This window comes from Ovis canadensis, chromosome 21 (genome assembly GCF_042477335.2).
Source record: "Ovis canadensis isolate MfBH-ARS-UI-01 breed Bighorn chromosome 21, ARS-UI_OviCan_v2, whole genome shotgun sequence".
In the NCBI taxonomy this organism is placed as follows: Eukaryota; Metazoa; Chordata; class Mammalia; order Artiodactyla; family Bovidae; genus Ovis; species Ovis canadensis.
Genome location: NC_091265.1, coordinates 66954061 through 66979637, shown reverse-complemented (window position 1 = coordinate 66979637; position 25577 = coordinate 66954061). Strand labels below are relative to the sequence as shown.

At 61.6% G+C, this 25577-nt stretch overlaps 1 protein-coding gene and 1 long non-coding RNA gene across 6 annotated transcripts; one reads left to right on the top strand and one right to left on the bottom strand.

The window, feature by feature from the left end:
* Window positions 1-255: 255 nt before the first annotated feature.
* Window positions 256-25577, bottom strand: DEAF1 (DEAF1 transcription factor). 5 transcript variants are annotated; one of them, XR_011251915.1, is made up of 14 exons: window positions 24536-25556; window positions 21562-21659; window positions 20150-20279; window positions 19736-19882; window positions 19106-19245; window positions 18309-18374; window positions 14808-14934; window positions 14043-14171; window positions 12988-13116; window positions 11428-11675; window positions 5051-5140; window positions 3330-3557; window positions 1436-1830; window positions 256-780 (listed from the first exon to the last, which is right to left on the bottom strand). XR_011251915.1 is itself a non-coding variant. In XM_069566398.1 (12 exons), exons 1-12 carry the CDS (start codon window positions 24819-24821, stop codon window positions 676-678), a joined length of 1695 nt encoding a protein of 564 aa, XP_069422499.1. In that variant the 5' UTR covers window positions 24822-25577; the 3' UTR covers window positions 256-675. The 5 variants fall into 5 exon arrangements, 2 of the variants coding, with proteins under 2 accessions (XP_069422499.1, XP_069422501.1); XR_011251917.1 differs by having other exon boundaries at window positions 1730-1830; XR_011251916.1 differs by lacking the exon at window positions 1436-1830.
* Window positions 9551-11348, top strand: LOC138427115 (uncharacterized). Its single transcript, XR_011251919.1, has 3 exons — window positions 9551-10295; window positions 10572-11010; window positions 11173-11348. It is a non-coding gene; the product is annotated as an uncharacterized lncRNA (long non-coding RNA).

The following is a 25577-nucleotide window of genomic DNA, read 5'->3' as shown; positions in this document are numbered from 1 at the left end:
GGGACCAGGCCCCAGGCTGCTGCCGTGCTGGGTGGGACTGCTGGGCTTGGGCAGTAGCCGTGCTGGGCAGGTCCCCAGTGGCCCGGTGCACCCTTGCAGAGGAGGGTGGCAGGCCAGGGCACCTTGTCTCCCCCGAGCCTGGACAGTGGGGCTTGGCCTTCCTGGCTGGTGGCTCTGGGACCACCGCCGGGCAGGGCCCCTTCCGTTCAAGACTTCTGAGCTGCACCAAGAACAGCCCCCTGGGGAGGTCAGGACTGGAGTCACCTGTCCGGGTGGGACAGGGGTGTCGACTTTATTGACAAGACACAGATATGTACACGCGTGTTACAGAACACGACACACCCGTAGGGAGGATTGGACGCTCATGATCCACGGGATTAAAAAAAGCACCACGAGCATCGGGGCCCAGGCCGCGCCCACCGGGCATCGGGGCCCAGGCCGCGTCCACCAGGCATCGGGGCTCAGGCCGTGTCCACCGGGCATCGGGGCCCAGGCCGTGTCCACCAGCAGCCACGGAGAGGCCAGCGCCCAGTCCCGGAGCTCGGCACCGGGAGCGTGCCGCCGAGGGCACCGGTCACCCGGCGTCCACTTGTAACTTGGCCAGCAAGTTCCTCCTTGTCCTCAGAGTCCCCTGTCCTCCAGGGTCCTTCCTGGCCGCAGAGGCCCCACGGGCCCTCACACGGTGACTTTCTCGATCACGCCCTCGCCGACGTGGACGTCGTCCCCCTGGACGGTGACAGCTGCAGGCTGGCCACACATGTGCTGGTGGTCCTTCCAGTCCTGCAGGGAAGGACAGACTGGGTCACGGCCCCGGGTCACGGCTCCCAGTCACGGTTCCGGGAGTGGTTGCCCACCCGAGGCCACAGTCCTGCACGTGCTGAGCAGCCAGCCTTCCTGGGCAGGGGGTGCCCAGCCTCACCACCCTATTTAAGGAACCCACTCAGAGGCAGACAGCCTGACGACCCTGGACACACGTCCACACTCTCATCTGGCGGCTTCCTTCCTGGGATCAAGCGAGCACAATCACACCTGCAGGAACCCTTGTGTCTGGTGTCGCTGCCCACCGTGTTATCTGTAACGGCCCAAGTGAGAATCCTCGGCGCATCCACAGAGGGGTCGGGTGACTGCGGCCCCTCGGGAGGTTGGGGAAGACGGCCCCGTCAGGGTGGGAGATGCTGCTGCCGCTCACAGGCTCCAGGGGCCTGACGGGGTGCGGTTAGGGGAGACATGGGCCCCGAACACACGAGAGGTCAGGGTCCAGTGAAACACAAGACGTGACTGAGCGTCACACACGCGGAGGAGCAGAGGCCAGGGCGACCCGGGAGCAGGCTCTAGCTGCCTGTCTCCGTGCTGGCCTCTGCTTCCACACTGTCTACGATCAGAGTGCCTTATTTTCACAATAAAAAGGTGAAACTTCAAATCATTACAGGCATACCTGGGAGACAGCACAGGTTCATCTCCAGAATAAAGCGCCCGTCACAATGGAGCCAGTCACTGGGCTCGGCTGACCCAGGCTCGTTCCGGCTACGTTACGCGGCACTGTGGCCTGCTCAGTGTCCGTGGACCTAACTCAAAAGACACTCTACTCCTAAAAACGCTGACTGCCCCCTGTAGTGCATGGAGGCCACAAGCCTTTCGTTTGTAAACACACAGTTGTCTGAGAAGCGCAGATAGGTCTGCCGGTGCCTCAAAAGAGCAGACGAACTTTGGTGAAGTACCACTGACTTACGATGGTAATTTCCGCTGCACAGCAAAGGGACCGCTAAGCACGCCTGTTCTCGCGCACACTCTTTCCCATCATGGTCCGTCACAGGACGCTGAACACAGTCCCTGCGACAGACAGCAGGGCTCTGTTTTCACCCATCCTCCTTCCGATTCCAGACTCCCGGCTGCCCCCGTCTGCCCCGCCCTCCTTGGCAGCCCCCAGTCTGTTCTGGTGTCTGAGTCCGCTTCTGTTTCGTAAACAAGCTCGTCTGTGTCGTTTCTTGGATTCCACATGAGTGCTATGATGTTTGTCTTTCCCTGTCTGACTTACTCCACTCAGCGTGATAAGCTCCAGCTTCACCCATGTGGCTGCAAACGGCATCACCCGCTCTTTTCGCGGCCGAGCAAGCCCCACTAACCACGACTCCATCCGCCCCTCTTCTGACGGACACTGAGGCTGCTTCCGTGTCTCGGCTACTGCAGACACTTGCTGTGAACACTGAGGTACATTTATCTTTTCAAATTAGAATTCTGTCTGGATATATGTCCAAGATTGCTGGGTCATACAGTGACTCTACTTTTATTAAATTAAGGAAATCTCACACTGGTTTCCATTGTGGCTACCCCAATTTACATTTCCACCAACAGTGCAGGAGGGTTCCATTTTCTCCACAGCTTCAGCATTTGCTGTTTTCAGACTCGAATAAATTTTTAATATGAAAACTACCTGACTATGTAAACCTATAGAGTGCGTAGAACCTAACGTGTGTTGGGCTCATGTCCACAATGTTTCACACCATACATAAAAGTTAACTCAAGATGGATCATAAATCTGCAAGCGAGCTACAGGGAGTTCCTGATGGTGCAGAGGTTAGGATCTGGCCAGGGTTCAGCCCCTGGTCGGGGGACTGAGATGCAGCAAGCTGTGTGTGTGGTGCAGTCCCCAAAATAATAGTAAATTAAAGAAAATAAAAATTCAAAAGACTTAAAATTATAAATGTTTTAGGAAAAGATACATTTCCCTGACCTTGAGTCAGGCAAACTTTCTGAGATACTACACCAACAGCGTGATCTCCATTAGAAACATTTTTAATAAACTGGGCTTCTTGGGGTCCCTGGCCACTCAGTGGTTAGGACTCCACACTTCCCCTGCAGGGGACATGGGTTCAATCCCTGGTTGGGGAACAAAGATCCCATAAGCTGCACAGCACGGCCAAGCAAAAAGAATAAAAAATAAAACATTTTTAAAAGCTGGGCTTCAAACGTGTATCCAGACTGCTCGTAGACAATGCCATACTTGATAGGGAGAGGGACAATCACATTTAAAAATGAGCAAAAGATCTGAAGAGACATTTCTGCCCAAAGGATATTCAGCTACCCAGTAAGCACACAAAAAGTTGCTCAACATTGTCGGTCATCAGGGAGACACAAGCTAGACCCACGGGCGTTGCCGCACACCCAGGGGCAGGGCTACAGCCAGAGGGCACGCGCGCGCGCTGAGGATGGGCTGGACTCGCTGCTGGCCAAGCTGAGTTTCGTAAGAGTCACACACAAGTCTGCCTGAACTGTGCGCGCGAAGCACCTGCCCTCTGGCGAGCCCCTCCTCAGTGTTCACCGACACTCACCCAGTGGGGGCTGTCCAGACGTCCGTCGGCCGACAGCTGGCGAACAGGCGAGGTCCAGCCGCACCGGGCACGCTGCTTGGGCCGGCGGGGTGGGCCTGAAAGCTGCTCGGGGGAGCTGGGTGCAGATCACACGTGGCCCGAGCCTGCTATGGCCGGCGCGTAGAGCGGGGAAGCAACAGAGGAGGAGGCTCCTGGTCGCCAGTGCCCGGAGGTGTCGGCCTGAAGGGGCTTTTGGGCGTGATGGGAGGTCCTAAAACTGAGCTGTGATGTTTTCACAACTGCAGACTTACTGTGAATCGTTGAACTGTGCGCTTAAACTTGGTGGAGTTTATGGTCTGTGAATCCTGCCTCCCTCAGTGAAGGCATAACACACATATCCCCCCCAAACGGCATTTGGAAAAGAAACAGCGTCTGCGTGTGAGGGCAGCACAGCTCACGGCCGGTCCCACGCGCAGGAAGGGCGGCGGCACTGAGCACCCTCGTCTCAGGGCGCAGAGCACGGGCCGGAAGCCTCACCACCAGCACCAGGGTTTACCACGAGCACCCCCGGTCTCTGGGGGGCGCAGAGCACGGGCCGGAAGCCTCACCACCAGCACCAGCGTTTATCACAAGGAGCTGCGGGTCCTACCGAGTGTTCATTTTGGATTGCACGTGAGAATCAGCGTTTCTGAAATTCACTATACACTGATTTTTGTAAACAAAGCCGAAGCCCATGTCTTTATCAGGACAGCATGCTGAAAGAGGACAAACCTAACCGAGTTGACAGAAGTGGCGTCTTCATCTACAAGGTTATCCCCGAACTTAAGCGCCCGAGTCAATAAGAATGCAGCTGCTTCTCGTCAAGATGGCACCTAGCTAAAATGACCGCGTCAAGAAATGAACCCACGAATCTTCCTGGGATGGTTCAAAGTCAGGGACGCCAGCAGTCAGCTGCCCTCTGGGATCACAAGCTGGCTCCTCCTGGCAGCCCAAGCTCCCCGCAGTGCCCCAGGCACAGCGGGCAAGCAGGCGCCCTGTCCTCAGTGCCCAGCCCACTGGTGAGACCACGGAGACACAAACACGTGGGTCTCTTCCCCAAGTGCCCAGACCGACACACAGGCAGGGCCCGGAAGCAAGCTGGGAGCCACGGACATGCTTTCCACGCTGTGCTGACCTCCTCAGCACCCCATGCAGCCCTAAGAGGCAGAGGAGGAAGGCCCCACACACCCTGGTCGTGGGGGTCATCCCTGCCCACCTCTCGCTGGAGGGCATCTAAGGACAGGAGTTGTGGGCATCGCAGAGCCTGTGTCCACACACGCGGCTCCAGGTCCTGGGCAGCCCGGGCAACACAAAGGACGACAGGCGTCACTGCTTGCCCACCCATCACGTTACTGTCTCTCGTTGCAGAAAGTTTCCAGAAAAGGCGAACCCTACAGGCGCCCAGCCCACGGCTAGGCCTCGCACTCTGAGTAAGGGCCAGAAGACCCGCAACTGCCACTCTCTCCAGCCTCCTTAGGGTCAAAGGCCAAGGGATGGAAACAGAAGCACGGCGTGCAACTGCACACACAGCCGGGCCTGTGACCCGGCGGCCGGGCCGGGGACGCTGGCCGCAACGAGGGCCGGGCCGCCGGGGAGCAGCGGCTTCCCCGGCCACAGCCCACGGCACAGGAGGCTGCCTGGGGGCCCTGCTGGGGCCTGGGGACGCGGGGGCCGGGGGCGGGGCGGGGCGGGGCGGGGCCTACCTTGCGCTGGCAGAAGGTGGAGCAGTAGTTGACCTTGTGGCAGCCGGTGCACTCGCTCAGGGCCTCGCGGCCACAGTTCACACAGGACTGCTGCAAGAGGACAGGCCGTCAGCGGTGGGCACGCTTCCCGGAGACACAGAAGGGGGGTTGGTGACCGGGACCAGACCGACCCGCATCTCCTGCCCTTGCCTTACAGACTCTGAGCAGGAGGCAGGGGGCTGGATCACATACAGGCCAACCTTGCTGCAAACTGCAGGGATTTCATTTCCACCCAGTATGCAGAAAGCAAACCTGGGAGGACCAGAATTCTCAGGCGTTCAGGACCAGCGCCTGAGTGGCCAGGCCCTGGAGGCCTCCGGCTGGACCCCGACTAACAGCCTGGGTGCCCCTTGTCCTGTACCCCAGGCGCCCCCAGCCCACCAGCTGGGCTCCGTGAAATGGGCCTTCTATGTGCTTTCCCCACAAAGCGTGACGCTGCTCCTTCTAGAGCGGGGAGGGGCGGTAGGGGGCAGTGCCAGGGGGTGACGGGGCCGGGCCAGTGTGTGCAGCTGTGACCCACGGTGGCAGGCAGCCAGGACCCCAGCACGCTGCAAGCCAGGCCCCTGCTCCAGCTGGTGGGGGACTGTGTGGGCGAAAACAGCATGTGTGTCTCGGTTCCTGTTCTGGATTCAGCTTCCTTCTCTGCTGACAATGCTGACCAACACTTTCCACCTATAACTTGCCACCCCCCACTCCTTCAGGAAACTCCAGCATCAGCGGGTCAGGCTCGCCCCTGCCTCTCCTTTCCAGGACAAAGAGGTTCTCCAGGGAGAGCAGAGGTCCTGCAGAGCCCTCAGCACCGGGCATGGAGCAGCCGGCAGCCGCCCGAGAGGTCTGGGGCCCCAAAGACCCTCCTGCCTCTCATCTGGGAGCCCTCACGTCACACCCCGACCCCCACCAGCACCTGGGCCCACCCTGCCTGTTCTCCCAGCACCAGGGCCCTGGGACAAGAGCAGGCGCTAAGTAAACGCCTCTCACCTGAAGCAAAGGCCTGTGTCGTGATGAACCTCGGGGGGCAGGTGCCGCTTTTGTGCAGAAAGTATTTCCAACCCCTTGGGCCTTCCCAACATATCCCCTTGGGAAAACCATTTCTTAACCCAAAATAACCAGAAGCCCAGGATCCGAGTCAAACACACCAGCACACGTGCAGGGGGAAGCGGACAGTGGCAAGTACCCGGGCCAGGGTCTGCACACGCCTGCCAGGACCCACACGGCTCTGTGCCGCCGGCCAGCAAGGCCCAGATCTTGGTTCCTAAGACCATTTGTTCTCCACGGCGGATTCCAGGCCGGGGGCTGGATGGCACCACTGATTCAAAGAACAGCAGTGTGAGCAAACTCCCAGAGACAGTGAAGGACAGAGGAGCCTGGGGTGCTGCAGTCCATGGGGCCGCAAAGAGCCGGACACAACTGAGTGACTGAGCAGCGACAGGGCCGGGCAGGGGGCCCCCGGTTTGGGCCCGGGGGTCCTCTAGTCCCAGAGAGGAAGAAGGAGTTCAGAGGGGCAGGTAAGGGACTTGGGAGGCACTGAGAGAGTTCCAGCCGCCTAAGATGCAACAAGCTGAGTGAAGTGCACAACACGGGCCCCCTGGGTCCATTCAGACACAAAGGAACTAGACACGATCTGCGGGGAGGGTTCCGGAAACACCCCACACCAGCCCTGTCAAGGAGGAGCCGCCACCAGCGTGCCCAGGGAGGGAAAGGGGGGCTGCAGCACTTCACAGCTGGAACCTCCAACGTGGCCCACGTGCCAGGCTGGGCCCTGGGGGGAGATGAGGCCCTGAGAAGAGAAATGCGAAAGCCTCCGCCAGCAGCCACAGGAGACACACCTGCAGAGACGGCACTGCTGACCCACGGGCCCCGGGCTTCTGCCAGCACTGAGAGCAGTGTCTGCTGCGCGCCCGCGGCGCTGGAAGGGGCCCCCAGCACGGCAGCTCTTCTGACCACACTCCCTCCCAACGGGAAGTCGGATGACCAGCGTAGGCCTGAGAAGGAGCCAGGGACACAGACACGGGCCACGGCACAGCCCGGTGCCCTGCAGCCACACGGCTGGCTTCCGCTGGACATGGCGTCCTTCATGGGAAGGGCACCTGGTCTTCTGCCCTGTTTAATCTCTGCTGAGCTAATTATACACACGCAACACAAATGCCCATGGTCGGAGCTGACTGAACCTCTCCGATAGTTCAGCTGGGCTAAAATTTGATTTTCTAAGAAATTCCACATGCAACATCCAGGAAGGCAACCCTGGTTCCCTCCCTGGGAGGCAAGCGCCTGGGTCTCACATGGAGCCCCTCTGTGGACCACGCGGCCTCACACTCTGCTCCCCACCACACACGATCCTCAGAGCTGAGGAGCACACTATGGACGCTTCCCAACAGGCTCCACAGCAACAGTTCCTCTGGGGCCGCCTCTCTCCGTGTGATCTGGGGTGGGGGGGTCTCTCCGTGTGATCCGGGGTGGGGGGTCTCCCCGTGTGATCCGGGGTGGGGGGCTCCCTCTCCGTGTGATCCGGGGTGGGGGGGCTCTCTCCGTGCGATCCGGGGTGGGGGGTCTCTCTCCATGTGATCCGGGGTGGGGGGGCTCTCTCTCCATGTGATCCGGGGCGGGGGGTCTCTCCGTGTGATCCAGGGTGGGGGGCTCCCTCTCCGTGTGATCCGGGGTGGGGGGGCTCCCTCTCCGTGCGATCCGGGGTGGGGGGGCTCTCTCCATGTGATCCATGGGGCAGGGGGGCTTCTCTCCATGTGATCCGGGGTGGGGGGGCTCTCTCCGTGCGATCCGGGGTGGGGGGGCTCTCTCCATGTGATCCGGGGTGGGGGGGCTCCCTCTCCGTGTGATCCAGGGTGGGGGGCTCTCTCCGTGCGATCCGGGGTGGGGGGGCTCTCTCTCCATGTGATCCGGGGTTAGGGGTCTCTCTCTGTGTGATCCGGGGTGGGATGCCTGCCTGTTGCTGTGTGACCCAGAGTAGGGGGATCGTCAGGTGCCCAGAAGCCCCTCCATGACAGACCCATGCCCCCCCCCACCCCCAGCCTTCTGGCTCCTCCCACCCAGACCCTGAAGGTCGCTTCTCACTGCCGCCACCTGCTTCAGGGACACGTGTTGGGTGCCTCTCTCGCATGAGTCAAGTCATGACCCCTCAGTCCCCAGATGACCCTGGCAAAGGTTCCCCAAGGCGTCTGGCTCCCAAGACCCAGGGTCCAGGCACTGTGGCCAGCAGGGGCCATGGCTCAGACATGTCAGCAGGTACAAAGGTGAGCACACAGGTGCGGAGGGTGGCCAACCCACATGTGCAGGAAACGGAACCAGGTCACTCGAGGAGCCTGGAACCGCCGGCGTGGGCGCGCGCACACACAAGGACACCGGTTCCATCAACCAGCGATGCCGGAACAGAGGATGCCTGCTTCCCCTGGCCGCGTGTCCAGCTTACAGGACGGCCACGTGAGGGCACGTCACGCCAACGGCTCCCGAGAGAGGACGGGCCTGCCCGTGAGCCCCCGCCGCTGTCAGAACTCAGGCTATGGACACTGATGATGTCCCAGTGCAGGCAGAGGCTCAAGCCTCTCACTAAAGGCCGAGCATCTTCCACCAGACGGGACTGTTAAGTATAAGGGCACTTCGTGTCACATTCCTTTCCTAGAAACACGTGAAATCACAAACAAAACGCACAGCCCAGCCTTCCATGGGTGGGGACCTGAGGCGCCCCGCCGTGCCAGAGGCTCCTGGCTGAGCCGCCGGACCCGCAGGTCAGGAGGTCTGCATGGCAGGAATTCAGCTTCTGGACCCTTCGTGTGGATGGGCCTGGCCGTGACTGGGGGCTGGTCCTATCTGAGAAACAAAACCCAGGCAGCTGGCCCAGCTGAAGCGCCCGCACAACCCAACCAGGTGGGAACCCCACGCCGCATAATAACCTATACTTTCAGCGCATCTGTCATCAGAGAATTTTCACCGAATTTGCTTGTAGTTTTATTCTGTGAAATAAAGTCCAGGAAAACCTATGAAAATGTAGAACTGAAAGCTAACCGCTCCCTTCTGCACTTCCCGCCTGGGGTGAGGCCCGGCTCCTGCGCAGGCAGCAGCCAACGCCTGCCACCGTCCAGCTGGCCTGACTGCTGAGGTGGCAGGCCCAAGCGGTCTCCCCACGCCTGCGCTCCCGGCCCTGGACCCCAAGCAAGGACAAGGGCCTCCCCACACCCCCAGGCTCAGCAGGGGGATGGCACACACGGCGGTGGACGCTGGCCGGGCAGCCACAGGGGCATACAGCCTGGCAGCTGCGTAGAGAGTGAAGCGGGAGCCTCCTTGGACCGGGCGGCTGCGCCCCCAGCCTCACACCCTGGAGCAGGGACAGCACGCACCCACACAGACGGCTGTGCACAGAGGCCAGAGGGCGCGTGGGAGCATCGTGAGCACACGCTGCTCAGGGAGGAGCCAGACGCAGACGGCCACATCCTGTGTGACTCCCGGTTCCAAGAAATGCGCAGAGCAGGCAGCGCCAGAGACAGGAAGCGGGCAAGTGTAGCGGGGTCTAGGGGGGCGGTGGGGACAGGCAGAGGCAGCGAGAGAAAGCGGGTGAGTGTAGCGGGGTCTGGGGGGGTGGTGGGGACAGGCAGAGTCAGCGAGAGAAAGAGTGTACCGGGGTCTGGGGGGGTGGGGACAGACAGAGATCGAGAGAGAAAGCGGGCAAGTGCAGCGGGGCCCTGGGGCTGGTAGGGTGGTGCTCACGGGTCCGGGGCTTCCCTGGGGGGTGAAGAGCCCTGGAATCAGTTGGGACGGCTGAACAGGTGTGAGAGCAAGCTACTGGACTGTGCAGCTTAAAGAGGTGAATCCTACAGCATGTGAAACTTGTTTCAACGAGAAAAAGAATACGATTTCATTATACACGTCAGGGGTTTTTCTAAATGTAAAATCATAAATATGTGAGCATATGAACCCACAAAAACAGCAAAGGCTGGTTATAATGCAAAACCACATACAAATAAATACTTAAAAAATAAAAGTAAAATGCTTACAAATGTGAAATATGCAAATATTAAATGATTAAAAAGCTAGTCTCTGAGCAGCATGAGAGCACTGTGGTCAGGCGAACAGCCTCCCAAGCCAAAGAGGAAAGGGCAGGTCTCACTCGGGTCACCAGAGCAGCCAGCAGGTGACCCTCCAGACAGTCACCACGGAGCCAGAAGGCAACGATCTGAGGTCTGGAAAGCAAGGAGAGCAGGTAGGAACGGAGGGGGCCTGGCTGAGGGGAGGCCCTGGCAGGTGGGGCAGGAACTGGCGGGGAGTGAGTGGATGACATTGAACCTGGGGCAGGGGAGGGAAGGGTGTGGGCAGCAAGCTGAGGCTGGAGCTGCAGATGGCCGGGAAACCAAGGAAAGCGGGCCCGCCATGCACGGCGGCCACAGGCCCTGGCCGTCCCCAGGGAGCCAGCCCGGGGCTGAGCCAGCGGAAACAACGGGCGAGACGGCTGTGCCCATGGTGCCCCCACCCCTTCCAGGAGCGCCTGCAGCCCCACGCGTGAGAACAGCAGCTAGGCCACGCCCGTCCTGCCCAGACCAGGCCTACAGCCATGCCCAGCAGCAGACTCTGAGACAGACCCCCGCATGACGGGCGGGAGAGCAGCCAGCTCAGCTGCTGGCAAGGACCAAGTCCAGCGCTTGCCAGGTGAACAGACAGAACCCAGCAGAGCTCAGAGCTTCTGCCTGGAATCAAGGTGCCTGGAACCAGCAGGAGCAGGGTATCCCCAGGTGCAAGGGGAGGAGGGAGCACAGCAGACCCTGAGACGACCAGAAGGTCAGAATCATCCGAGACAGCAGGGGTGATTGCGCTACGCGGCCGCACGACCAGAGGGTCAGAATCAGCCGAGACAGCAGGGGTGACCGCGCCAGGCGGCCGCTCAGGACTGGTCAGAGCAAAGGAGCCTCCACAGGACGCAGGTGGGTTTTCGTCCACCGCCTCCTGGCTGTGACAGCCCTCCCCAGGCCCCTGCCTGATCCTGCAAGCCTCAGCAAAACAAAAGCATACTTAAGAACCCGATAAAACCTTCTTTCCTCTTGTCTACAAAAAGTGATACTAAAGTGAAAATTTTTCTTATATAGATTTGGTGAGAAAACCACAGTCCACGGGGACTGTGACCGGCAACACCCCTGCGACTCTGCGTCACAGCAGACGATCCCCAGGGAGACTGGCCTGACGGGACGAACACCATCTGCCATAGGTGTACTGGAGCGTGTGTGAGACCCGAACACCGGAGGGGAACACCTGCCCTTGCTAGCAGAGAAGCTTCACTTGCGTGCGCACCCCTAGCGCCCCTGCCCGGGAAGGCGGGCGCAGACCCGCAGCGTGGATGGTACCTCCTTCCGCTCGGCGTCTGCCTGGGCTCTGGCCTGGGCCGCGGCGGCCTCCCGGTAGGAGCTGGCCTGCTTGGCCTGTTCGAACAGCGTCTTCAGCTGCTGCGCGGTGCTGAGCAGGGAGTTAACCATCTCCTCCAGGTATAGCCAGCTCCGCTGCTCCGACACCTCCAGCCCGCTGACCACCGAGGGGGAGACAGCTTTGGTGGGGGTGGAGGGTGGCACCGCCAGGGCCGGCAGGGACGTCAGCACTAGCCCGAGGGAAGCAAAACAGAGCAGAAGTCAGCATGTCCCCTGGCTCCAAGGGGCCTCCGTGCTCTCGTCGAGTGTGGGAGAGCGGGCTGGTGCACAGAGCGCAGGCCTGGGGGGCCCAGGACACTGCAGGTGCAGAGACGCCCTCACCCGCCCCCGGCTCCCCCTCTAACCCCTGCTGCGGCTACAGCCGCCTGACCATGGACGGCACGCCAACTGCAAACAGGAGCTGAAGCCTCCTGGTTTCGTTTCTGCTCACACAGAAACCTTTAGGGCCGTCTGTGGGCACGGGGTCTGGGGCACAGATCAGGGCTGGCAGGGGGCAGGTTCCTCTCAGCTGCAGAAGAAATCATGGGGGTGGAAAGGGAACCTGGGGCGACGCTGGCTCTGGACAGGACGTGGAGACTCACACTTTGGACGCACGAGGCCTGCCCACCTCTGTCCCGAGGGGCCTGGGCAGAGACGGCCCAGGGGAGACACGCACACCCAGGCGGTGCTGAGCGCGTCAGCCTTCTCTGAGGAAAAGCCCTGAAGGGAGCGCCGGCTGAGCCCCTGGCACACACGCCCCACCAAGGCCCGTTCCCAGCTCCCAGGTGCACCCACTAGACGAGCTACACAAGACGCACGGTCAGCGCTCAGGAGCCAGACCCACCGAGCAGCGAGACGGCGGCTGTGAACCCGCTCCCGGGAAGGCACTGGGCTGGGAGCACGGGGCCCCGAGAAAAGCCTCCCCCTCCCTCCTCCTCGCTGCGCCAGACCTAAGGGGAGGGGCAGTGGGACAGGGCAGACAGAGGGTAGCAGCTGCTCTTGGGGGCCCCCGCGGGCTAGGCCAGAGCCCACCCCGACATGATCACCCCAGGAACAGGCTGCACCGCCCTGAAGGAAACAGGAAGCCCCGAGTCCACCCTGGAATCAGTGAGGAGCAAGTAGGCAGGGGGGCCGCGGTCACGTGGGATGGACACCCCCGAGGCTGGCCGTGGCCCACTGGGGCTCTGCTGGGGCTGGGCTGGGCTTTAGGAGGTGGGCTGGGGAGGCAGGTAGTGGCAATCACACACACACGCACGGGGACGTTCTGGCAGCTGCAGGCCAGTGAGTCACAGACACACACTCTCACACCTGAAGCCAGGGACAAGTGCCCTCAGGGGCACCATCCCAGTGCAGCGTCCCGGGTGGAGCCCAGGGGGTTCAGGCTCTGCTGGGCACAGGGCACTAGGTGAGCAGCCGCGCCCCACCTAGCATCCGGCAGAAGCTTCCGGTCTACAAACAGCCCTGCCTCCCCAGACCTCGGGAGCGGGGCTCCTCCTCACTCACCTATTTTGGGATGAGACGTTGGCAGTGCGGCCTCAGGGAACGGTGCGATCTGGCAGCTGTCCTGATAACCGGGGTAGTGGGGCTCCGGGTGGCCGACCCTGCACGGAGGCTGCACGCCCGCTTCCTGCACTGTGCAGAGAGGTGCCACGCCCGTGACCCCGCTGCGGTGCGTCCAGCCAGGCAGCCCTCGAGCTCACAAGTGAAGGAAGACAACAGCACCGGGGGCCCGGAGGGAACCAGAACCGACGACAGCGCCGGGGGGTGGGAGCGGATCAGAACCAACGACGCGCTGGGGGCCCGGAGGGGGACGGAACCGACGACGCGCCAGGGGCCCGGAGAAAACCAGAACTGACAATGCGCCCGGGGCCCGGAGGGGGACGGAACCGACGACAGCACCGGGCCCGGAGAAAACCAGAACTGACGACAGCGCCGGGCCCGGAAGGGGATGGCACCGACGACGCACCAGGGGCCCGGAGCGGGACGGAACCGACGACAGCGCCAGGGGCCCGGAGAAAACCAGAACTGACAATGCGCCAGGGGCCCGGAGGGGGACGGAACTGACGACGCGCCCGGGGCCCGGAGGGGGACGGAACCGACGACAGCACCGGGCCCGGAGAAAACCAGAACTGATGACAGCGCCGGGCCCGGAAGGGGATGGCACCGACGACGCACCAGGGGCCCGGAGCGGGACGGAACCGACGACAGCGCCAGGGGCCCGGAGAAAACCAGAACTGACAATGCGCCAGGGGCCCGGAGGGGGACGGAACTGACGACGCGCCCGGGGCCCGGAGGGGGACGAAACGGCACAGGAGTGGGTGGGCTCCCGCTTGCTCCCTTTCGATCCCTAACGTGGCCTCAGAGTTTACAGACGCACAGGGCGCCTCTGCCCGCCAGCTCTCTCCACATTCCACAAGCAGCCTCAGCTTTTCAGGTCCTGGTCCTGCCACCACCGGCCAAGCCCCCAGCCCCCACCCGCTGCTTCGGGGTCTCCCTGGCTCCTGCAGGTGGAAGGGGGAGCCTCTCGGGGCCAAGGCACCAGGGCTGAGGCAGCTTGCCTGTGGCTCCTGCGAAGACGTCGCCCTGGGCTGGACTTTCCGAGATGACAGCAGTGGCCTCCACGGTGGACGCCCGGTCAAAGGTCAGTGCGCCCGAGGTAGTGATCTGTCCTGAGGGGGTCACGGTGACTGCAAGGGCAGGGCAGCCGTCACTCGCCCAGCCAGAAGCCCAGCACTGGGGAGGGGGTGGCGTGAGGTGCGTAGCAGTACCCGGAGGCCCCCAGCCCACCTCCGCAGAGTGGCGCCTGGTGCCAGTGAGGGCAAGGCCCACACCCCCCAAGGCGGCTCCCGCGGTCGGATCCTAAACACACACGCGTGTACCCTCTCTAAGGAAAATACTCATTGAAGTTGAAGAGAAACAGCAGCCATGCCTCCTCGGAGCTCCGTGTCCTCCGGGCCCCCAAGGACCCACTGGGTCATGGACAGTCTCTGAGGACCCGTCAGCCCCTGGACCTCCCCTCCCTTTGGGTCTTCGCTTACCCCCACTCACCATCTCAAGGTTTCAGGAGCGGGGGCTCCTCCCTCAACTCCCACCAGCCTCGCCTGCCCACTGGGGCGTACGCAGCCCTGAGGGTGGGGGGCTGCCCGAGACCCAGACCCGCGGTCTTGGCATGAAGCTGGTGTGGAGGAGAGGCCGGGACCCAGGAGGCCAAGGGGCCTCTGGGAGCAGGAGCTGTGCCCCTTTAGACCCAAAGCCCTTGGCCACACGCATGAGCAGGACGCGCTAAGAGCACGCGTGGTGGCAGGGGCTTCGCAGACACTCACAGGTGGTGGCGGCGGTGGCGGGGAGCAGGGTGATGTTCTTAGGCGCGTCCTTCTTGGCGGGCGTGGCCGGCAGCTCGCTCTCCTTCTTGCGCCTCTTGTAGGGCACGAAGAGCCTGACGGGGCCGCTCTAGGGGGCAGGGGGACAGAGGGAGACGTGAGGGCACCACCCAAGACTCTGTCCTGACGGACGCCCTGGGTCCACCTCAGAGTTTTGAGAATTCCCAGAAGACAGAAACCAAACAGGGCCCACGAGGGCAGGGGCGCCCCACAGGCCCAGACGCGCAGGAGCAGAGGCCCTCGATGGAACAGGAAGGCAGGACAAGGGGAAGGCTGGGGAGCCGCCAGCTCGTGCCCGAGACCTCGCGGGCTCACTGGCCCTCCCTGCTGCCCTCCCGCATGTGCTGTGGACCCAAGCGTGGACTTTCTTCTCAACCCCAGGATCTCCGCTGGGCTCCTCCTTTTGTGATTTTCTCCACATGATGAGATGTCGCTGTTACACCCTCTGGGCTGAACTGTGAGGTCTCAGCCAGCAACGTGGCTGCATTAGGAGTAAGGACAGTGGGGCCCTAACCTGGTGGGATTAGTGTCCCTGTAGGAGGAGACACCAGAAACACCCCCTAACTGCCACATGAGTGAGAGCCTGCAAGCCAAAAGGAGCCCCAGCCGGCAGCAAACCAGTGCTGGGACCCAGGCTGCCGCCTCCACAGCTGTGAGAAAGCCCGCGCGTGCCGCAGCTGCCCTGGGAGTGGTGCCCGCCCCAGCCCCGCAGACTGGGACCGAGACCCCTGCTGAAAACGCTTCCACCCTGCAGACACAGAGCCTGCCTGGAAGCCCCCTCAGCTGCTGCTGCAACGGGAAGCATCTCCTGCCTGCTGCTGTTCCTCCATGGGGTCCACACACCCCCGTTCCTTCACACGCCTTGTGACTTCTGTTGGAGCTGGACATCCGTGCCGACGGCTGCTCCCCTCCAGGCTCCCCAGCTGCAGCCCTGCACACGGGGTCCCTGCAGGCCCCTCCGGGCAGCAGCAGTCAAGCTGCCACACAAGCTGCTGGCTCTGCTCTTTCCAGCTGACTGCTCTACCCTCTGCAAACTGCTCCGCTGCGGGATCCAGGCACCTGGGGCTCTGTACTGGGGGCTTTCGGGACACATCTAGAGGAAACGCCCCGGGACAGTCGTTTAGCTGGCATCCGCCCACACACTGCCCGGGAGCGGAGCCTCAGCAGCACTCACACCATCAGCCTAACTCGTGGTCCTATCGCTGCCTCCACCGCAGGGAATTCCACCGCATGGGGTATGGGCGAGCGGGGCTGGGACGATGGGGCCAGTGGCCTGGAACGGAGCTTCCCCTCAGCCGAGCAGGGCCACAGGCCACGAACAGGCCCTGGCTCACACACCAGACTCGCAAAATTCTCCCAGATAAATATTTTTTGCTATATGCCGCCAGGACAGCTTTCAGAGATCCTAAGCAGGCTTTTTGCATTATTTCGCCAATGAGGATTATGTCTCTGGGGGTTGGTCCATAGAGCTCTGCAGACCACTGTTCCTGATTCGGAAGCCAAAATGTGTCCATTTGATGAAGGAGACGTACAAGATTTTATTTCATGGACTGAACCTTTGGTTCGGTGTCTAAGAAATCCCAGGTCTAACTTGAGATCACAAAGATTTTCTTCTAAAAACTTTAATTTTGTTTTCAACAAATCTCACTCTAAAATCCACTTTTAATTCATTGGTATGTAAAGTATGACGCCTAGGTCAAGGGTCACTTCTATGCCTACTGTGCCGACTGTCCCCACACTTTCTGGGTCCGACTGTGGGTGGCTGGTCTGCCCCTAGATTGACAGGCCCCCCTCCGCAAAACCACAGGCTCTCACCCAAGGACCCCACTCGGCAGGTCTGAGGCCCTGAGCTGTGGCCCCTCCAGTCTCAGTCTTCATCCTCAGAGCCCTACTGCAATCCCGTCTCCGCTGCCTTTCCATAGAAACCTTAGAGTCCTTAAAATCCAGCCAGGACTGTGAAGGGAGCCACGGCACACCTGCAGACCTATCTGGGGAGCAGAGCACGCTCCCCACAGAGGCTCCCACCCCACAGGTCCACAGTGCCCCTGAGTTCTCTTCTGGCGGCTTCTAGCTTTCAGCATCCAGGTTCCGCCCTGCAGGTCACACCTCGGGGTTTCGGCATTTGCAGGGACTACAGACAGCCCTGCTGTGTGCTCCACGCTTCCTGACGAGGCAAACCCCCTGCTCTGCTCCTCTGACCCCTACAAGATCTCCAAGAACATCACCTGCCAGTCCCCTCAAGCAAACTTTAAAAGTATTTTATTCTCACACAAATATCCTGCTGGGTAATTCTTCAGCCACCTGATGCCAAAAGCTTACTCACCGGAAAAGATCCTGATGCTGGGAAAGATTGAGGGCAGGAGAAGGGGGTGACAGAGGCTGAGACAGCTGGAAGGCATCATGGACTCACTGGACGAGTTTGAGGAAACTCGGAAATAGCAGGGGACAGGGGAGACTGGTGTGCTGCGGTCCACAGAGTTGGACAAGCCTTAGTGGTTGAACCACAGCATTCTACCAGGATCACGTGTGATCTGTGTACAGGCTAGGCAGCTTCAGAATATTGGGTTTTCCCAGTCAAGAACGTCTCTCCAGTTAGCTTTCTTCCACAGCTGCTAATAGTTAACCAGATGAGCAATCGAACTTTAAAAAGGAGGACTTCCTCATGGCACAGTGAATGAGGATCTGCCTGCCAATTCAGGGGGGTGGCTTCGATCCCTGGTCTGGGAGGACTGCACGTGCTGCGGAGCAACTGAGCCCGTGTGTCACAGCTCCTGAGCCCAGGCCCCGCCGCTGCCGAAGCCCGCGCGTCCTAGAGCCTGCGCCTGCAGCGAGCGGCCCCCACCCGCTGCAGCTGCAGAAACCCCGCACGGCAACGAAGACCCGGGGAACGAAAAGTAAATAAACATTTTTAAAGTACAAAAAAAAAAACCTTAAAAAAAATTTTTACGAGTAAACCTCATTAAACAGTTTTTAAAATTCTGAGACATTTAAAATAATATTCAACAACAAGAAAGCCTGAAACAAAGCTGGTGGTTCACACATGACACGCTGGCATCACACTGAAAACCACTCAGCAACGTCAGTTAGAACAACACTCATCTTTAAACAGTTAAGAATCAGCGTAAGAAAAAAACCTCAAAAGACAGAGTTCTCTATACAAAGCAGTTCCAGGCAGTGTTTTTTACAAATTGATGTTAAAAATGCAAATCGTAAAATACCACATTGTCATCAGCACGGGAAAACACTTGGGGGGCAGGACGGGAGGGGGGACAGGACGGGGACGTCATGAGGTTTACTTTATCTAGGAAGGTCCCCTTCGGGTCCTCTGAGCAGTCCTGGGCCCACTTGAGGCCTCAGCCACCAGAGCAACAGCCGAAGAACAGATTCTGAGGGGAAACTAAGGGGGGAACAGCGCAAAAGAGTCGAAGGGGCGGGGGCACTCACCAGGGTCATGTCGTCACAGCAGGCGGCGCAGGTGCAGGAGGCTGCGTGAGGGTTCAGGATGCCATCCTGGGGCCAAGACAGCGCGACAGGGAGAGGGCGTGAGACCCCGCGACCCGGGGAGGGCGTGAGGGACACCGCGACCGGGAGAGGGTGTGAGAGACACCGCGACAGGGAGAGGGCGAGAGAGACACTGGACAAGAGGAGGGCGTGAGAGACACCGCGACAAATGAGGGTGGCCCTCAAGCGACAGGCCCAGGCTCCAACCAGCTCCACCCTGACCCCCCCCCATGAGCATGGACCCCATTCTTTCCAGAACCTCTCTGCACACACCATCCACCTCTCCCATCCAGGGAGTATGGGCGTGATGCCTCTGCCAACCCCAAGAACTAAACTGGAAACCGGAGCAGGGGCCCTCTCCCCTCGGATAAGCTTGAGAGACAGCTGGTGTCTTTCAAAATGTCACGGACAGAGTTACTCCGTCTTATTGGGTCTCTCCCCCACACACGTTATTAAATTTCCATTTGATTTTTTCCTGTTAATAAACAAACTCACGTGCGCTCACTCAAACGGAAGCTGTGTTGCCTCATCCATTTCTTATCCTTGCACAAGGTACCGTGCAAACATCCTCAACATCCCATTTGAAACATCAGGAAACAGAAAGGTTAAGTAACTTGCCCCAGGTCACACAGCGAGTGGAGGACTCAAACCCTGTCTGTCTGACTCCGGCCTGCGGGCCTTCAGAGCCCCGTAGCTGACACCCTGGGAGGCGGGAGGAGGGGAGGTGAGCGCTGGGGTACCTGGATGAGGCACTGCAGTGGCCGCCCCGCATAGCGGATGCTCCTCTTCCAGTCTTTGCTGCTGGCCCTTCCTGCCATGGCTTCAAACTCAGTGGGGCTGTACCAGTTCTCCCCCTGCTTGATACAGCGGCCTCGGCCTCCTGAAAGGACAGGCCACCTGCTGTGGTTCCTGCCCACGCCAGGCCAGCTGGCCCTTGGTACCCCGCTGTGAACCCACACCCATGGGCGCTGTGTCTGACCACCTGCCCGAGCATCCACCTGATGCCCTGGGCACCATGCGGCGACCACCTCCCTCATGGAGCTGATGACCTCTGCCCACTTGCAGAGCTTCCTGCCGACCGGACACCAAGTGGACCCAAGACCTCAGGAAACATGGTCCAGGCCTACCGCCCCCTCAAAGTGCCTGTTTGCTTAACTAGTCTATGCCATTACAGCCTTCCTTCCCAGCTTATGTGGAGGTTGCAGAAAGAAGGCCAACCTCAAAGAAGAAGCAATGGTCTGAGCCCAACCCACCTGGGCCCACCCCTCACTTGCCTGGGTCCGCCCCTCACCCACCTGGGCCTACCCCGCTCAGGCCCACCCCTGCCCACCGGGGCCCACCCCCATCCTCCTGGGCCCGCCCCCGCCCACCTGAGCCAAGCCTGCTCTTGTACAAGGTGCCACTGATGTTGCGGCAGCGCACGGGCAGCTCACTGTCGTACACCGAAGGGTCCCAGTTGTACTTGGTGCCACCCTTCTCTTGACCGGGAGCCAGAGGAGTTGGAGGAGACTGAGGTCCTTGAGCAAAGAAAGCACCGTGAGCGTGAGACCCAGAGCGCAGCCTGGACCACAGGGAAGCACAGGGACAGCTCTACTCTCACAGGTCCTCCTCAGCTCAGCACCCCGTCCCCACAACCCTGGGCAACACTCACTGCCTGGAACATTTTCTACTTAAACAGTGTTCGATATTTAAGCTCCCCACAAAACACAGAAGCTCACCCAGGAACACACTCCAGCAGCTCAGGGGGCACTTGGCCCCGGAGGCCCGGAGCGGGCAGGCAGTACCTGGGGTGAGAGGCGCTGCAGGTGCCTTCAGCCCGGCGGTCTCCACAATGCTGCCGTCCGTGTGCACGACAATGAGCGTGGCCTTCTCGGGGTTCAGGCTGTCCCCGATCTGCAGGGCTGTCCTGCCCGACTGCAGGACAGAACACCCACTGTCTCAGGGACAGCCGCAGCACCCCTCTGTACCAGGCTGTGGCCCCCCAGACAGGTTCCAGATGACACCGCCCCTGGGGGGGCCTCTTCCAGACTCCGAGCCAAGACCAACCAGAGGCGAGGTCTGCATGGCCCCCAGCAAATGCTCAAGTGGCTTGCACAGATTAAGGGATGAACACGCTTCCGGCACAGGAAAGGCCCTCTCTTCTACCCTGGAGGCTCTCACAAGGTCACAGGTCTCAAGGGATGGTCTCCAAGAGGCCAAGTCCATTGGTACAGGAGCCAAGATCCGGTTGGTATGGGACCATTTCTCATGCCCAAGTTCCACCCAGAGCAGGGGCCTCCCAAGCCACACTGCCCACATGCCTCCCCATGGGCCTGTATGCTGCTGTGACCTCAACTGCCTCTCCTGGGCCAGTGAGACGCCCCATTCTGCCCATGTGGAAGGCGAGCCCACCCCGACTGCCCCCAGGCACACCTCACAGCCTCGCCCAGATAGCCCTGCAGTGGACTAGGGACCCAGGCGCACTGCACACCAAGGGCTGGGACATGCCCCTGCTACCACGCTGAGAGGGAAACACCGAGGCAGAGACCTTGGCTCCTCTCTGAAGACGTTGCCTTCACACCAGAGGAGATGAGGAGTCGACCGCGGGACTGAGGGCCCCCACCCATAGGCACACGCACACCCGGCCTGCTCTCACAGACCTGCGGGGTCACGACCTCAGTCAGGGCATCGGCCCTGCGTGAGTGTGAATCGCTGGACTGGTGCGACTCTGGAGCGGAAAAGCAGAATGCTTTGCACTGGTTCGAGAGCCACAGAGGGTCTTTCTAATGAGGCAGGCGGGACAGGCGGAAACTTGAACCACCCTCTCCCTGTCGGCGTCCAGGAAGGTCGCACCAGATTCCGGGCCTTCCTGTCGTCAGAGCCTGTGGACGCGGGTGCCCTAACTTCCCAGCCCTCGGGACCAGAGAGCCCGCTGTCGGGTCGGACACCAGCCCGAGGCACGGAGCTGTTGCCTGGCTACTGGCCGGTGTCTCCGGGCACCAGAGCGTATAAACCCACGCTCTTAAACCTGCGTCCCTGAGGCCTGCACAGACCTGCCGCCCTCACACTCGAGAGCGAGCTTCCTGCCGGTCGCCGTCCCAGTGACAACTCTGCTTCCAAGTGTACAGAGCCCCAGGCGTGCTCCTGCCCCCCACCCCGGGCGCTCGGCGGAGGGCGGGCTCAGGGTCCCCCCGCCCAGACTTGGCCCGGGTCTTACCAGCACGTGGCCTGAGAGCGAGGCGGCATTCGCCGCAGACGTGGTGAAGACGTTGTCTGCCGAGGCGCCCACGCTGGCTACCGTCACGGTGGTCACCTCTGCAACACGGAAGCGCGACTCAGCGCCTGGCCGGAGCCAGAGGCCGCCAGGGCATGGCGTGGTGGGCAGCTGCCACGGCAGGTCCCTGAACTGCCAAGGGAGGCCTAACCCTGGGCATGAAATGCCCAACGTTTCCAGACCACAGTCTGATCGACCTGGTCCTTCCAAGGATAAGAGGCTACCTCTCCATCCCCGCAGAGCCTGCCACGCACAGTGAAGACCCACTGAGCTGGTCACAGCTCTGCCAAACTGCCCTGGCCTCCTGATCCCTTCTAGGAAAAAAAAAAAAAAAACATCCAGAAGGAGCTTCTCAGATCCCAGAGTCCCCACCCTCGTTGTGGGGACCCTCCCAGACCCCATGGGTCAGCATGGTTCTGGCTGAGGTCCACCCCTCCCTCCCCCTCCATCACCTCGACCTGCCACTGACCTCTTCTTCCTGAAACCCATCAGACTTGCCAGTGCCCTCCGGCCCCCGACATGGAGCCTGACCGCTCCCAGCAGCCTGCATGCCCCCTCCCTGCACCCCATGGAGCCTGGCCGCTCCCAGCAGCCTGCGTGCCCCCTCCCTGCACCCCCGCCACAGCCCACACCTGACAGGCTGCGCTGACAGCCTTTCCTTGCCACTCGCCCCCCTCCAGGGGTGGCACCGCGTTCCGGAATGTCCCAAGCCTAGCTGTGTCTGTGCCTGGCAGAGGTGCCCAGATTGACAGAGGGTCCCGCACAATCTGTCGACCTGCACTCACTGAACTGCTCTGAAAATCCCTGCCCCCCGTGCGTCTTCTCCACCATTTCCCAGGGAGCCTGGGGCTAAGGGGCCTGAGCCCATGCTCAGGTCTACACACCTGGCCAGCAGCCCAGAGGAGGCAACCTCAGCCCAGCACGGTGTCCTGTTGAGCTACCGAAACCCAGGAGTCACCTGACCTCAGTAACCCACAACAACCAAGTTCTAACACACTCAAAAAACACACAAAAAACACACTCAAAAAACACAACTATAAAACTGTGCAAAGAAAAAACAAAACACCTGACATTGGGGCTTCCCCGGGGGCTCAGCGGCAAAGAATCCACCTGCCAGTACAGGGCACATGGGTTCAGTCCCTGGTCTGGGAAGATCTAAATGCAGCAGGGCAAGTCCATACACCACAGCTACCGAGTCCGTGCCCTTGAGCCCAGGAGGCGCACCGACCGAAGCCGACACAGCCTAGAGCCGACCTTCGCGACGAGAGAGGCCGCTGCAGTGAGAAATCTGTGCACCACAGCTGGCAGCAGCCCCCAGGCACAGCTGGCAGCAGCCTGCACGCACAGCTGGCAGCAGCCTCCAGGCACAGCTGGCAGCCCCCAGGCACAGCTGGCAGCAGCCTCCAGGCACAGCTGGCAGCAGCCTCCAGGCACAGCTGGCAGCAGCCCCCAGGCACAGCTGGCAGCCCCCAGGCAAAGCTGGCAGCAGCCTCCAGGCACAGCTGGCAGCAGCCTCCAGGCACAGCTGGCAGCAGCCCCCAGGCACAGCTGGCAGCCCCCAGGCACAGCTGGCAGCAGCCTCCAGGCACAGCTGGCAGCAGCCTCCAGGCACAGCTGGCAGCAGCCCCCAGGCACAGCTGGCAGCCCCCAGGCACAGCTGGCAGCAGCCTCCAGGCACAGCTGGCAGCAGCCTCCACACACAGCTGGCAGCAGCCTCCACGCACAGCTGGCAGCAGCCTCCACGCACAGCTGGCAGCAGTGAAGCAGCAGAAAAGCCCACGGAGCACTAGGCCCAGCAAAGTCAAAAGTCAATTAAAAAACAAACAAAAACTGACGTTGGTACATTTCTCTGACATCAGGACAAACAGCATATTTCTTTTCTGCCTTCAGAAAGATGTGAGCAAAAATAACATAAACCTGAAGAAACACCTAACTATTCAAGATCTCAATGTTAAACTAGTTTAGCAACGAAAATGGAACCCTTATTTAAGGGCCACAAATCTTTCTTCCCACGCTTCTGCGAGAATCCCAAAAGACCACAGCCCAGGCAGACCAGAGGCAAGGTGGGTAGCAGGGGAGCTGGCCCCACCCAGCACCTCCAGCGCCAGATAAACGCAGGAGCACCTGGATGCGGAGGCCGCTGTCCAGTTCTGAAACCCATGAAGTTCCTTCTGGAAGAAGAGCCTGAGGACACTCCCCAAGGGTTCCAGCGCCTGGCTCTGTGGGCCAACCCGGAGCCTGACGTGGGAGGGACCGTCACTTGGGAAAGTCTCTACCTCCTTCAGGATGGTGTCCCAGGGAGGCACAACCTCTAAAGGGCGCTTTGGGGCGTGGCTCAGGAACCTTGAGAATGAGCATGTTCTGTTCATCAAGAACAAAAACGCGGAAGGGAAGACGCATCAAGGAAACGAGGAGTAGGGGGCATGGGGACAGGCCAGAGGGGGCACTGAGGAACAGGGTCCCGGCCTCCAGAGCCACTGCCCCCAACGCTTGCGAGCCCTCCCTGACTGAGCGCGCCTCACTCCCATCTGGAGTTCCATCTGGACCCGGCCAGCAGGATTCCAGGAGACCAGACACGCCCATCCCCGCGCTCCTCCAGGCGAGGACCTGACCCCCGTGTCACCAGCAACCAGGACATAAGGAAGGGAGAACGGGCAGGGCAAGAAGCAGGTGCAGAGAAGGTTCCGGAAGGAACGCAATCCTGAAAGGAGGGAAAGGCGTTCAGGGAGCAAGCGTGCGGCAGGAAAGGGCCGGGGCGCTCCCTGGGGCAGGTGTGCAGGGACCACGGGGCACACGACGTGCGTGCGCGGGCGTGCTGGGCGGAGGCACGGCAGGTGTGCGCGGGGGACAAGAGAGCGGGGCGGGCGCGCGGCAGGTGCGGGCAGGTGGGCGCGAACCGCGGGCGGCCGGCACTTGCCTGCGAAGGCGGCGGCCGCAGCGGCCTCGTCGGGGCCCGGCAGGGCCTCGGCGCCCATGTCCATGTGCCCGGGCTCGGCGGCCATCACCGCCACGGCCGTCACCCGCCGCGTCTCGCGCTCCGACTCCGAGTCTCCGTCCTCCGAGTCCTCGTCCCTGCTGAGCACCGGCTCCTCCGCCTCGCCTCCCGCCGCGGCCGCGGCCGCCGCCGCCACAGCGGCCGCGGCCGCCACCGCCGCCGCCTCGGCCAGGCCCAGCTGCTTGGCGGCCGAGTCCGAGTCCTCCATCCGGACTCCGCCGAGCCCGCCCGAAGGCTCCGGCCGGGGCCGCCCGAAGGCCGGGACAGAGCCCGAAGCGCGCCGCCCGAGGAGGCCGCCCGAGCCGGGCCGAGCCGAGCCGAAACCTCCAGAGGAGGGTCGCCCGAACCGAGCCGAGCTGAACCGAGCCGAGCCGAGGCCGCCCGAGGCCGGCTGCCGAGCCGAGCCGGCGCCACCCGAACAGGAGCCGAACCGGCACGAAGCGGCCCGGTCGAGCCAGGCCGAGGCCTGCGGTCCAGAAACGACGAGGGCCGACTTGGGCCGAAGTGGGCCGAAGTGCGGAGCCGAGTCAGGCCGAATTGGTCCGAGGCCGCCCGAGGGTTTCCGAGCGACTCCGCGCCAGCCCTCTCCGCGCTCAGGAGGCCGCGCCGGCGCGTCCTCAGCCGGCGAAGGCACCTGCTGTGAGGCCGACTCTGCCGGCCTCCGACGCGGCGCGGCCCGGCCTAGAAACTCTTGCGCCACCGGCTCCGCCCGCCCCGGGAGCCGAGCCCGCCCGAGGAGGAGCCGAGAGGAGCCGAACGCTCCCGAGCCGGGATCCTCTCGCGTCTCGGCTCGCCTCCTCCTCCTGGCCGAAAGTGCCCGAGCGCTGTCGGGCAGGCTGATCGGGCCTCGGCCACGGTTCGGAATCAAGTCCCGAAACGCGGCGCCGTCGAGCCCCTTCGGGAGCAGAAGCGAAAATGGCCGAAGGGATTCCGTCCGAGTCCCGCGCCGAGAGGCTGCCGGGAT

Bases quoted from the DNA above. Each gene is read 5' to 3' on its own strand.
- DEAF1 (XM_069566398.1), bottom strand. From the start codon at position 24,821: ATGGAGGACTCGGACTCGGCCGCCAAGCAGCTGGGCCTGGCCGAGGCG. The intron at 21,660-24,535 runs GCAAGTGCCGGC...TCCGTGTTGCAG, and splicing joins TGCGGCCGCCGCCTTCGCAG to AGGTGACCACCGTGACGGTA. The intron at 11,676-12,987 runs GTGAGTGAGGAG...CCCTCGGGCTAG, and splicing joins AACGTCTCATCCCAAAATAG to TGCTGACGTCCCTGCCGGCC.